General features: G+C 43.4%; 1 protein-coding gene across 1 annotated transcript; it reads left to right on the top strand.

Moving 5' to 3' along the window:
- The first annotated feature begins 4,586 nt into the window (after positions 1-4,586).
- On the top strand, positions 4,587-13,934 carry pnpla3 (patatin-like phospholipase domain containing 3). The gene is made up of 9 exons (XM_029742474.1): positions 4,587-5,058; positions 6,352-6,584; positions 6,900-6,965; positions 10,271-10,480; positions 11,832-11,892; positions 12,092-12,280; positions 12,484-12,616; positions 13,121-13,240; positions 13,370-13,934. Exons 1-9 carry the CDS (start codon positions 4,872-4,874, stop codon positions 13,599-13,601), a joined length of 1,431 nt encoding a protein of 476 aa, XP_029598334.1. The 5' UTR covers positions 4,587-4,871; the 3' UTR covers positions 13,602-13,934.
- Positions 13,935-14,281: the final 347 nt, after the last annotated feature.

Raw genomic sequence — 14,281 nt, 5'->3', positions numbered from 1 at the left:
AAGGTGCTCCATCATGCTGGAAAAGGCATTGTTTGTCACCAAACTGTTCCTGGATGGTTGGGAGAAGTTGCTTTCAGAGGATGTGTTGGTACCATTCTTTATTCATGGATGTGTTCTTAGGCAAAATTGTGAGTGAGCCCACTCCCTTGGCTGATAAGCAACCCCACACATGAATGGTCTCAGGATGCTTTACTGTTGGCATGACACAGGACTGATGGTAGCGCTCACCTTGTCTTCTCCGGACAAGCTTTTTTCCGGATGCCCCAAACAATTGGAAAGGGGATTCATCAGAGAAAATGACTTTACCTCAGTCCTCAGCAGTCCAATCCCTGTACCTTTTGCAGAATATCAATCTGTCCCTGACGTTTTTCCTGGAGAGAAGTGGCTTCTTTGCTGCCCTTCTTGACACCTTGCCATCCTCCAAAAGTCTTTGCCTCACTGTGCGTGCAGATGCACTCACACCTGCCTGCTGCCATTCCTGAGCAAGCTCTCTACTGGTGGTGCCCTGATCCTACAGCTCAATCAACTTTAGGAGATGGTCATCGCGCTTGCTGGACTTTCTTGGGCGGCCTGAAGCATTCTTCACAACAATTGAACCGCTCTCCTTGAAGTTCTTGATGATCCGATAAATGGTTGATTTAGGTGCAATCTTACTGGCAGCAATATCCTTGCCTGTGAAGCCCTTTTTGTGCAAAGCAATGATGACAGCACATGTTTCCTTCCAGGTAACCATGATTGACAGAGGAAGAACAATGATTCCAAGAACCACCCTCCTTTTGAAGCTTCCAGTCTGTTATTCGAACTCAATCAACATGACAGAGTGATCTCCAGCCTTGTCCTCGTCAACACTTACACCTGTGTTAAAGAGAGAATCATTGGCATGATGTCAGCTGGTCCTTTTGTGGCAGGGCTGAATTGCAGTGTAAAGGTTTTTGGGGGATTCAGTTCATTTGCATGGCAAAGAGGGACTTTGCAATTAATTGCAATTCATCTGATCACTCTTCATATCATTCTGGAGTATATGCAAATTGCCATCATACAAACTGAGGCAGCAGACTTTGTGAAAATGAATATTTGTGTCATTCTCAAAACTTTTAGCCACGACTGTACAATGAGTCCTTAATTTACAGCATTTCCCTCGTTTCCCTCCCTCACAACAAAAGAGTTGCAAAAGTTGCCCAATTAGCAGGAGGGACGGGGGCAAATTCTTGTTGCATGAGGTGCTCAATAAATGAGGTCTGACATCATGTATAGCATGTTACTGTTCAGCCACAATGTTCCAATTTAGGCGTTTATCAGTGCCCAAATCAGCCGTTTTCAACCCGTATATGAATGTAAACGGCTAAATGTAACAACAAAACATTTATAAAAAGCAATCTATTAATATGGTTTTTGAACACTATAATTTGTTTACAAGCATGATTGCTGTACTTTTAGTTAATGGTTTACGCAGCTTGTTGGCCTTTAGCCAATCTGCGTTTTAAATGAGTTCAAAGCACTTGAATAAATCCAACTGGTATTTACGACTTCACAACTGGTAAATGCCAACCTCCCACTTGGTTACGAACACAGTATTACAAGACCCAACTCCTAAACCTTAACCAATCTCAATGTCACGCCCTGACCTTAGAGAGACGTTTTATTTCCTCTAGTTTGGTTAGGCCAGGGTGTGATGTGGGGTGGGCAATCTAGTTTTTGTATTTCTTTGTGTTTGGCCGAGTATGGTTCCTAATCAGAGGCAGCTGTCTATCGTTGTCTCTGATTGGGAATCATACTTAGGCAGCCCTTTTCCCCTCCTTCAGTTGTGGGATCTTGTTTTTGTACAGCTCAGTGAAAGCCTGCAGAACGTGACGGTTGTTTTCCTTTGGTTGTTATTTTGTTTAGTGTTCTGAGTATAAATAAAATTGAATCATGAGCACTTACCACGCTGCACCTTGGTCTCCTCCTTACGACAATCGTCACACTCAATTCCAAGCCCTCCCCCCATTTGGCATTGATAGGAATGATGAGAAGAACCTTCTTCCCCCACCTATCTGAAATGGGTCAGGTCATACAAAAACTACACAGTGGACCTTTAAGGCACACTTACAGAGAAAAGAGTCAGGCTTGGCAGTTCAACTCTGCCAATGTGTCAGCATTTTTGTAGGGTTCACATAACAATCCTCACTGAACAGTTACAATGCATTTTAAGTTTGGGCAAAGATCACTGGGAAATATGCAAATACTGTGCAATGACAGGCTAGTTATTTTAGGCCACCAAACATGTTTCCCAAATTTACTGGCCATTCTGAAACTTTCTATTAGTTGTCTTCAGGAAAAGATCAAAATAACATCAACCTGAGCTGCTGCCACGGGATTTTGTCTTTCTAAAGCAACTATAGACCTACACTGTTTAAGATTAGGGAGGACAGTCATTCATTTTCAATTCAACAAGCTCAATGTAACATCGATAGGTTTAGGCTACTACTCTAATTTCCCCTTTACCCTTCATGAGGTTCCTACAACCTAGCCTACGAATGAAAGTTTGTAACGTAGGTGCACAGGTCGAGGGACAAGTTGGGGTAATCAAGCTGACAGACAGTGACACATTGAATACCGCCTTGCATCTAGCTGATCTACAGTGTAATCATTAGGCCAAACAGTTGCGAGCAAGAGTTTCTATTGGACAAATTCAAGTAGGTTTATCCACGTTTTGTTCCATTTAAGAAACTTTTTTCAACAGAATCGTCCGAGTGAATACACCACTGATCACCCGCACACACAGTTCACTTTCATAGCAGCCACATACGAACAGCATCATCACTTTGCTCGTTGTATAATTTCTTCTCGCGTCTACGCGCTCTCCTCCTCTCACCTTTTCCGTTTGCTCATATGGTTCAGTGCACAACACAACAGCTGTCTGTGACCAAGCGAAAAAACCTTTCCAAGCCAAACCTTCATACAGTACCATAACCGCTAACCATTACACACAGCCTACATCATTGTCACCATATTAGCTAATGTCATAGTTAACATAGCTACTAGAACTAATGTGTTTGTTAACCCGCTAAAATCACGCAGTACAGTGTACAGCAAGCAGTTTAGCAGTTACACCGGCGGGACCCGACAGCCTTATTCTAAAAATGGATTAAATAAATAAAAAAATCCTCATGAATCTCCACACAATACCCCATAATGACAAAGCAATGTACTGTAGCACTCTCTCTCTCTCTCTCTCTCTCTGCTGCTTCTGTTCAAAACTCTTCAACTATTGTCTTTCTCTCTCTTTGAGTCAACTACTCACCACATTTTATGCACTGCACTGCTAGCTAGTTTTAGATTAAGCTTCAATACTAGATTAATTCTCTGATCCTTTGATTGGGTGGCAACATGTCAGTTCATGTTGCAAGAGCTCTGATAGGTTGGAGGACGTCCTCCGGAAGTTGTCAAAATTACTGTGTAAGTCTATGGAAGGTTGATGAGAACCATGAGCCTCCTAGGTTTTGTATGGAAAACAGTGCACCGAGAGGATGGAAAATATCTGTTCTCCAGCTACACCATGGTGTAGCCCCAGAGAGTGCTGTTGAGGCTAATGACCATTGCAAAACAGTGTGTTTTAATCAGTTTACGTGGTGACTTCAATATTTGTAGTATAGTTTTATCTAAAAAGGATAACTTTTTACTTGATCACTGTTTTAATTTTTATGAAAATCACTGAGTAGGATGGTCCTCCCCTCCCTCCTCTGAGGAGCCTCCACTGATACACCTAAGACCCTGCATTCTCAAGCCTTCAGCATGCTGCATCTCAGGGTAGTGAGGGTACTGCACTAACATATCGCATAGCATCAACACTTGCCAATATTGTTAACCTGACTTGGGATACGTGACAATCAATATGTCGCTACTTCTGAGGGAGAAGTTGGCGATCTCCTCCATCTTTCTTCTGCAGAAGGGTGGGAGCCGCACTCCATCAAACTCAAAGTATTTGCTCTCAAACTCTATCGGCGTGCTTGGCGTGTCTGCCTCGCTCTCGGCCATCCTCAAAACGGGCACCAAACGAAAATATCTTCGTAATCAATTCAACGGTTATAATTAGATTTGTTTTGAGAGCGATAATTTGTTTCCTCTTGAGTATGGCTTGGCTAGGACTTGATAGTGCGACTTCAGCCTTCAGCCAATCACGTCGTCGCAACGTGATGTAATTGGATGCGATCATGGAATGTCGCGCGCCTCCTCCTCAGCATCAACACCAGCTCGCTGTGGCGGGGTATGCGCGTGCTCACTAGTCTCTGTAGCCGGAAGCATTCAAGATGATGCCGGTATGCCTGTTTTTCTTGGAGGATCAAATCAACAGATTAGGTTTTTCAATATACTTGAATGGCATCAGGAGCCAATGAAAAGCTCCATGTTTGATCCGGGTGCTAGCCTATAGGCTCAAACCTGTTAATAATAAAGTTCCACTTGTCACAGTAATAGAAGGTAGGTGAAACAAATACAGATTTGAATGTAATATATTAGAATAGAATAGACATGAATGGATTGCATCGCTCTCGTGTGTTACGGATGCAGAATGTGGGGGCGTGCCTCCACCTAAAATAAGACTCAGCCTCCTTATGCGGATTGGCCAGACCTGCCCTGTTCTAGTATCGGGAAGATTATGGCAAATCAGCGCTCCAGCGGTTCTCAATACATAACTGTCGCTTTGTACCTATCACAAGAGGTGTAGACTGAGGAGTGTGCGCTAGTTTGAGCCGTCCTCTTTCGGGAAACTGTTGTTGACTTTCAGTTATGAAGGGAACTTGTCAAAGACTCCAAGGGTAACATTTTGGAGTCATTATTACAAGCGCATTTACCCAAACGTCTAGGTCCTCGCCAAGGACTGTCCACCCGGGATGTTCGACCTAACGAAGGAATGGAATCTGTCGTTCGCCGGCTGCGGGTTCCTGGGGATCTATCACATCGGAGTGGCCAGCTGCCTGTTGGAACAAGCGCCCTACCTCATCAAAGGTGCCACCAAGATTTACGGGGCTTCCGCCGGTGCCCTAACCGCCACGGTGCTCGCCAGCCAGGCATCCATAGGTAGGCATCCAATACCCTACACTGGCCCCTTGAGTTCACCGCACCCTGTAATCAGTGGGATGCCTGGATGGTGACTTTTACACAAAATGGCAACTTTAGATTAGCAACTAAATTACCTTTAAAGAATAATCACTTGTGGCCTTGATACATGGGGGAAATGATTTCAACAATGCTTAAAACTTTGCTCTTATGTTGTAGATAGGTGGTTATACTGGTGCTCCTTTGTAGCTCAGTGTAGAGCATGGTGCTTTTGACGCCAGGGTAGTGGGTTCAATTCCCGGGTCCACACAGACACAAAATGTATTCACACATGACTGTAAGTCTCTTTGGATAAAAGCGTCTGCTAAATGCCATGTATTATTTTCATGTAATAAACTACTAATTATTAAGAATTACATAATTACATGGTCAGAGCCAAAATGGCTGCCTGTGTATAAATATGGTAGCCTTCCATTCATTGATCATGTCACACCATTGATAAATACCATCTGAGTCAGTTATAGGACTATTGACCTATTGGTCCTCTGGATCAGAGGCCTCCCAATGGTACTGATGGATCTCGCTGACTAGGGGATAACAGAATCCTGATTAAGAGCAAACATGCCCCAGCTTGACATAGAACATGACATAGAAAGCTCTTAGCTGAGTCTCTGTGTGATACCAGGCCTCTTTCACTGTCTTTTAAACCCAATAACCTTATAGTGAAGAGACGAAGGACTGGGGAACTTAGTAAGTGTCCCAGCTGTGTCCTATCTAAATGAGAGAGAGAGAGAGAGAGTTATAGAGGGATAAAAATCAAGTGAACAGTCAATAAAGGCGTCATTAAGAGTCAAAAGAAAGTACTGGATTGTTGTGAAAATTGGCAGAAGGAAGATCTAGGTTACTGTTCATGACCTCAGAGTTTCATGACCTCAGAGTTTCACTGTCACTCAGTGACTCCAATGTGTTCCACTGATGGTATGAGTAACATCCTTATTTCAGCCAGATAAGACTACCTCAGTATTTTTCTAATCACTTGATTTTCTTTACTGGAATTCTGTCTGTGTGTATAACAGTCTTGAGATCCATTCCATCCAACTGTAGATAAGATGAACACACATAACTAGCTAAGTACAGGTGCAGAGCAGTAAATAAGTTAAACCAGTGGAGAAATGTTTTGTTGTGAGCTACAGATCACTGTTTAGTTCCCTTGAGAATCAATCTTCCTTTGAATAAAAAACATTATCCAATTCCTCCCAATGGAAGGCCCAAACACAACTAACATACTGTCTCTCCGTCTCTCCCCTCCTCTAGCTAAGTGCTGTGAGGATGTGATCGAGACGGCCAAGGAGGCCCGGAAGCGTAACCTGGGTCCCCTCCACCCCTCCTTCAACCTGGTCAAGGTCATCAGGTTGGGCCTGGAGCGCGACCTGCCCGCCGACGCGCACACACTCGCCTCCGGGAGGCTGTGTGTGTCACTCACTCGCGTGTCTGATGGACAAAACGTCATCGTGTCTGAGTTCAAGTCCAAGGAGGAGCTCATCCAGGTGAGTGTCCCCACTCAACCCACCTGGGCTGCTCTTCACAAAACATATCCGAGTAGGAGTCCTGATCTAGGATCAGTTGGATAAGGAGGTGGCACCTGATCCTAGATCAGTACTCGTACTATGAAGCACGTTGTGAATATGGACCCGGAACAGCCATGAGCACTTGAGTTTTTCTATATCCTTCCATATCCCATACATATCCCATACATGTTTGTCTTCTCAGCTCCTGGTCTTGCCATTGACTGTTTACATGAGATGTATGTAGTGTAAACTGGGTTGGACTGTGTAACATCTCTCTCTCTGATGTGTCTACAGGCACTGCTGTGTAGCTGTTTCATCCCCATATACTGTGGTCTGATCCCCCCATCCTTCCAAGGAGTGGTAAGTGCCCAAGGCCCTAAAGCCTCAACTGCTTTCTTACGTTTCCTTGAACACTGTTTCCTTGTTTTCTAAGAAAAAGCAGCAGATGTTAGACTGGGTTTATTATGGTCTCGTCTCTGTTTGCGTGTACAGTGAGGGGAAAAAAGTATTTGATCCCCTGCTGATTTTGTACGTTTGCCCACTGTCACGGCTCCTCCTCTGCAGTGCAGGGGCGGTTCCTCCTGCAGGCAGAGGAGGGTCGTTAGTGATTGGAGCTGGTGTGATTGGAGCCACCTGGGCTCAGGGTATTTAACCAACTGCTCCACTAACCTCTCTCTCGCTTGGCTTGCTCTCTCTCTCCCTCTCTCTCTCTCCCTGCTCCTCCAGGTATGATCCTGTTTGGTTTGTTCCTTTGTTGGTTTATTTAGTTTCCACTCAGTCATGTTCACACACACATATTCACGCATCCATGCACCCTACATACACCCTACATTATGACATTTCCACACCTCATTGTTTTTTCTTTGTTTAGAATGAATAGTTTTGTTTTATAATAAAGAACCTTTTGAATTGGCCTATACCGGTTGTTGATGTCCTCTCATTTTTGCCACAGGCTATGAGCCGGGCCTGTGACACCACTGATAAAGAAATGATCAGTCTATAATTTTAATGGTAGGTTTATTTGAACAGTGAGAGACAGAATAACAACAACAAAAATCCAGAAAAACGCATGTCAAAAATGTTATAAATTGATTTGCATTTTAATGAGGGAAATAAGTATTTGACTCCTCTGCAAAACATGACTTAGTACTTGGTGGCTAAACCCTTGTTGGCAATCACAGAGGTCAGACTCTCTCTCTGGTTGTTTGCTGTACATTGTGTACCATTCTGTCTCAGGTGAAGAATGGGCTCAGAGCCAAGTCTACATTGTGACTCAACACATTAACACACATACCTGTCGTATGTCCCATCTCTCTATATAGATGTATGTCCCATCTCTCTATATAGATGTATGTCCCATCTCTCTATATAGATGTATGACCCATCTCTCTATATAGATGTATGTCCCATCTCTCTATATAGATGTATAACCCATCTCTCTATATAGATGTATGTCCCATCTCTCTATATAGATGTATGTCCCATCTCTCTATATACATGTATGACCCATCTCTCTATATAGATGTATGACCCATCTCTCTATAGATGTATGTCCCATCTCTCTATATAGATGTATGTCCCATCTCTCTATATAGATGTATGTCCCATCTCTCTATATAGATGTATGTCCCATCTCTCTATATAGATGTATGTCCCATCTCTCTATATAGATGTATGTCCCATCTCTCTATATAGATGTATGTCCCATCTCTCTATATAGATGTATGTCCCATCTCTCTATATAGATGTATGTTCCCATCTCTCTATATAGATGTATGTCCCATCTCTCTATATAGATGTATGTCCCATCTCTCTATATAGATGTATGACCCATCTCTCTATATAGATGTATGACCCATCTCTCTATATAGATGTATGTCCCATCTCTCTATATAGATGTATGTCCCATCTCTCTATATAGATGTATGTCCCATCTCTCTATATAGATGTATGTCCCATCTCTCTATATAGATGTATGTCCCATCTCTCTATATAGATGTATGTCCCATCTCTCTATATAGATGTATGACCCATCTCTCTATATAGATGTATGACCCATCTCTATAGATGTATGACCCATATATAGATGTATGCCCCATATATAGATGTATGCCCCATATATAGATGTATACTTATTTCCCTCATTAAAATGCAAATCAATTTATAACATTTTTGACATGCGTTTTTCTGGATTTTTTTGTTATTCTGTCTCTCACTGTTCAAATACACCTACTGTAACGGTAGTCGTAATGGATGGACCAAGGCGCAGCGGGTATGTGAATGCTCATTTTTATTAATTCAAAACGAAAACGGACAACAAACAGTCTTGCAGGCAACACACAGCTATGCTAAGAACAACCTCCCACAAATCCCATGACAAACACATTCCTATTTATAGGACCTTCAATCAGAGGCAACGATGGACAGCTGCCTCCAATTGAAGGCCCCAACCCCAATTACCTAAACATAGAAATAGAAATGACTAGACAGAACATAGAAATACACTAACATAGAACAATGACAAAAACCCTGGAATACATAAACCAAACACCCCGAACCATATAAAACAAATACCCCCTGTCACGTCCTGACCAAACTATAATAACAAATAACCCCTTTACTGGTCAGGACGTGACACCTACCATTAAAATTATAGACTGATCATTTCTTTGTCAGTGGGCAAATGTACAAAATCAGCAGGGGATCAAATCCTTTTTTCTCTCACTGTATAGATGTATGCCCCATCTCTATATATATATATGCCCTATACTAGGTCTATTATGACAAATATATAGAACAGTCATAAATGACTTATAAACAGCATATCTGAGGGGATCAAGTTGAACTTTCTGCCAGTTGACGGAGCATGTACTTTTTCAGAATAATGTGCATACTATTTATTTAAGTTTCTTGTGAAAGTGATGAAGTTTCATTTCAACTAGATTTCATCACTGGACTCGTAACAGTTGGCTTTGACACTCTGAACAAGGATATATAGTGCATTCTTTGCCCTCAGCCCTGAACTCTCTTTGCTAAACTCACTGCCAAGTTGAGTCTTGATCATGCTTTGGAACTGGGCAATGCTATCCTTTTTTCCCCTCAGATGTTCTCTGCGTTTTACACTGGAAAACTATGAATTCATTTTGAAATGTTAGAGGGTAGCATCTGAACTTGAAATGGAGCTGCATCGGATAATTACATGAGAATGGTGTAAAAATGGATTCATTCTCCAAATAGTAATTTCAGATTGTTTGGTCATGAGTTGGCAGTGTGGAGAAGCTGGCTAAGGGGCAATCTGACATGCCTAAAATGCCCTCAAGAGGGGAATGTTTCCTTGAATATGTTGTTTCATATCATATTACATTTCAGTGATAACCGAGTTGGGTTATAAGTTACATATTTTTTAGCAGAAGATAGGCAGAGGAAGTCAACAACAAATATTTATAATATATAAATAGAGATTTAGAACAGTCATCCTCTCAGCCCTGAGACGTCTGGACTACAGTATGCCTGGGGTGTTGTTCTGTGGAAAGGCTGTGGTCCTGGAAATAGTCAAACAGATAAGGCTTGTTTATAGTTGTGCATGGGTCCAAATACACCCAGTAGTCTCACTTTCTCTCTCTCTCTCTCTCTCCCTCCCTCTCTCCCCCCTCTTCTCTCTCCAGCGTTATGTGGATGGGGGGATCAGTGACAACCTTCCGCAGTCAGAGCTGAAGAACACCATCAGCATCTCTCCGTTCTCCGGCGAGAGCGACATCTGTCCCCGGGACACCTCCTTCAACTTCCACGAGCTGCGCTTCACCAACACCTCCATCCAGATTAACCTGGACAATATGTACCGCCTCAGCAAGGCCCTGTTCCCCCCAGAACCCAAGGTAGGACGACCGCTATGACTGCTTACCAATGTGTTATGCATGGCCCTGGGAATGTGTTATGAAGTCCTTCTGTAGGCCCTGTTCCCAAAGGTAGGATAGAGGATCAGGATGCCCCTTAGTCCCATTCATCAGATGGGTTGTTTATGACTACTTGTAAATAGAAGCCTTATGTATGGGTTATGTGTTATGAAATCCTTATTTAGGTACCCTTGAAATAGTCGAAACATTCTATACATTTCTGTAGGAGAGCGTAGTAGTCTGGTATGGGAGACTGGGCCCCTGATCTTCCACTATCCTATTCCCTGATTATATAACCCCAACTCCCCCATTTCACCCCTTACCCTGTCTCCTCTTTGGACTCTACCCTTACCCCCATACTTCCTATCTGAACTTTGCTCTCCCCTGTTGCTCCCTAACTCCACAGTGATCAATACTGGCAGGACATTATTGGCTTCTGTCCTTGTTGAATTACATTTCCTGTATTGCACATTCTTCTTCACTGTCTGGATAATAACATGGGAGTCAACTTTTAGCGTCAGGTGAACTTTGCCCTCTTTGAGGTTGGTCTGTGTCTCTTGGTTCAGTTTTCGCTCTGTTATTATTGTTGCTGCAATCCAAGATCTGCCACCGTCTTTTCCCTTCATGTGTACCTGGAATGTTGTAACTGTAATTTTGGGATTATGCCAAATCCCACCGACAGAGCCATGTGTAGAGGCCCTACTTAGAAAAGGAAGTGTGTGTTTCACTTGACTCTGCCACCTTTGACATAGTGTTTACACATGGCATACACAGACACACACATAGAAGACTCCACCTGACCTTTTCCCTCACGTGTAATAGTGTTTAACCTACACTGACTAAATTCACACATATGTAGTGCCACTGAAGCTAGCTGTCCAGATACCTCTCTCCCTGTTGCTTTGTTGTTGTAGGGACACAGAACAAGGAGTAGCCAGACAACAGAAAGAACTCTGCCACATTGACCTTTAACCCCTAGTGAAACACTTCCTGGATTGTTGTCCATTCAAAAATACAGGAGCCTGTTGCCCAGGAGGGTTCTGGCTGATATTAGTCATTCCCCTCTGTTTTATGTGGTTATAAACAGCTGTACTTGTTTAATACGGTTGTTAACTGTCAGCGATAACATGATTGCTAATCAGTCAGTGGTAGTGGTAGTTATAACTAATTACATAATAAATGTGAGATCATGCTCTGTATCTTCTGTGGGTGGGTATATCTGAGTCCCAATGATCCTGTGATATGATTATGAGTATGTCTTATATTTATTCAATTTACCTCTTGCATATGATCCCTACCTCAATAGGTATGATCTATGTGTTTTCTCTGACAGGTCATGGCAGAGATATGTCAGAGTGGCTACAAGGACGCCCTTCGCTTTCTTGAGGAGAACCGTGAGTATTACTATGTTGCCTTTGACAGTAATAGTGGGCTGTGCTAAGATCATAAGCTACTGTGATATACAGTACATGCAGTGAGCATCAATGATGTACAGGGTTCAACATGAAGTATGGAGTAAACCAGCACTTATTTATGGGGTAATATTTTTATGCTGTGTTACAAAGATGATGAATGTATTGTTTATGACGTCAGATCTGCTGAAGCTGGAGTGTCCGACTGCCGGCCCCAACCTATCAGAAGCCATACACACCTGCTGCTGCAAGCCCATCCCCACGGAAACCACTAAGGACTGGATGCTCCGCCGGCTCCGCATCCTGAGGAAGCGGCACTGGTGGCTGGACGAGCAGATTGTTGACAACCTGCCAACCCAAATCAAAAAAGGTAGATAGGAAGTTAACCTAGACTCAGATCTTTTCTGCTCAAAGCTGTTAGAAACGGTTGTTATCTAGTTATAACACTGACATTAACATTGTGTTGTCGCTGCGCTCTTGTCAGTGACGTGTGGTTGTTGTGTGTATCTGAAAGTCATCGGAGGCTGTGCCCGTGTCAGCGAAGTGTGACATATTGTGTCTCTATGACTGTAGTGTTCTGTGAGGCGTGCCAGCAGAAGCCGGGTCTGTATGCTCAGGTGTCCGAGATGCTGCCGGTCAGAGTGGCCTCCTACATGCTCCTGCCCTGCACACTACCTGTGGTATCAGCCTACTCAGTGGGCAAGAGGTAAGTCTACATCCTATACCACTACTAGTGCTACCTACCACAAACTAACAAGCCCTCAATGAATTCAATGCAGTCACAGTAGCTCAAACAGCAACCAATGACAACAGTAATGCTAACAAATCAGCTTTTAAAAAGCCCTGAACTATCCTTTAGCATAACTATCCTTTAGCATAACTATCCTTTAGCATAACTAGCCTTTATTATAACTAGCCTTTAGCATAAAGCAGCCAATACCTTCAAACTAGCCCTGACAGCAACCACTGACAACAAAGTAGTCTTTAAAGTAGTCACTAGCCCACCACAGCAACCAAATAACACTGTGAACGCAAACAAACTAGGAATACAAACAGGTTTCCTACTAAATACAATCAATTTGAATGTGCTGCACAGGGACTCCATCAAGTTGGCAAGTCAATCCACCACAGGAATTGTTGAGAACTGACCCCCCCACTTGGTGGCACATCACAGTACATTGACTCTTCTTGTCCCTCTCCTGTACTCCAGGTTTGTGGAGTGGATCCCAGAGGTGCCTGCAGATATGCGTTGGCTAGCTGGGGTGGCTGGGGATGTGGCTGGGAGCGTGTACAGACAGACCTGGAGAGGAGCACCAGCAGACATAACCAGGTGAGAGACATGGAGTTACTACTACTGGGTTATATTATGGATGGATGGATGGAGTCTACTTGTAGATTTGGATGCCTGTCATACAGTATGAATAAAGTCTAATGGCCTTGTGTGTTTTTCTTTTTGCAGTGATGGTTCCCTGAGGAATTGCATGAGCCTGCCCCTACCCCTGGACAGTGACGGACACAGGGAGAGAGACTGTCACCTCTCCGGGTTCGCTCTCTCTGCTCTTGACCTCCAAAGCCAATACTGGAACATCCCCACCGCCCCTTCTTCCCACCGCCGACCCAGCACCCTCATGCCCAGCCCCTCCCCACGACAGATCTGCTTCTTTGTTGGCTTGCAGGACGAGAGTGACTGACAGTCCCATCCACCAATGAAAGGACACTGTGACTTTGTTTTAAAAGATGATAGGACAGTCCAGCTCAAGATCCCTCCCACAGGGCTTGTCTATAGGAACTGTGAAGGGTGGTTTGGGATGGACAAATGATGGTCATGTGATTGAATAGCTCTGGGATCCAGAACTGTTGCTATAGACACACTAATCATGTATTTTGATCACTCCATCATCCATATTTTATTCTACAGTACACATTGTAAAACAATTTACCTGCTCACCACCAAAGACCTCTGCAAGTGAATTATTTTTTGAAATTATGCATTTTTTTAACTAACTATGTCTAGTTTTTCCAGAGAACTTGTTGTCACTACAACTATACCTACCTACCTACCTACCTACCTACCTACCTACCTACCTACCTACCTACCTACAGTACCTACCTACCAGAGGAGGCTGGTGGAAGGAGCTATAGGATTACTGGCTCATTGTAATGGCTGGAATAGAATAGATGGAAACGTATCAACCACATCAAACAGGGGCGGCAGGTAACCTAGTGGTTAGAGCTTTGGGCCAGTAACCGAAATGTTGCTGGATTGAATCCCCGAGCTGACAAGGTCAAAATCTGTCGTTATGCCCCTGAAAAAGGCAGTTAACCCACTGTTCCCCAGTAGGCTGTCATTGTAAATAAGAATTTGTTCTTA

This window comes from Salmo trutta, chromosome 40 (assembly GCF_901001165.1).
Source record: "Salmo trutta chromosome 40, fSalTru1.1, whole genome shotgun sequence".
Taxonomy (NCBI): Eukaryota; Metazoa; Chordata; class Actinopteri; order Salmoniformes; family Salmonidae; genus Salmo; species Salmo trutta.
Note: the sequence above shows the minus strand (reverse complement) of the source record. Positions and strands in the feature narration are given on the sequence as shown.

Excerpts from the sequence above, each read along its gene's own strand:
- pnpla3 (XM_029742474.1), top strand. The coding sequence starts at position 4,872 with ATGTTCGACCTAACGAAGGAATGGAATCTGTCGTTCGCCGGCTGCGGG. Across the intron at positions 10,481-11,831 it reads TGTTCCCCCCAGAACCCAAG|GTCATGGCAGAGATATGTCA; the intron begins GTAGGACGACCG and ends TTTCTCTGACAG. Across the intron at positions 13,241-13,369 it reads GCACCAGCAGACATAACCAG|TGATGGTTCCCTGAGGAATT; the intron begins GTGAGAGACATG and ends TTCTTTTTGCAG.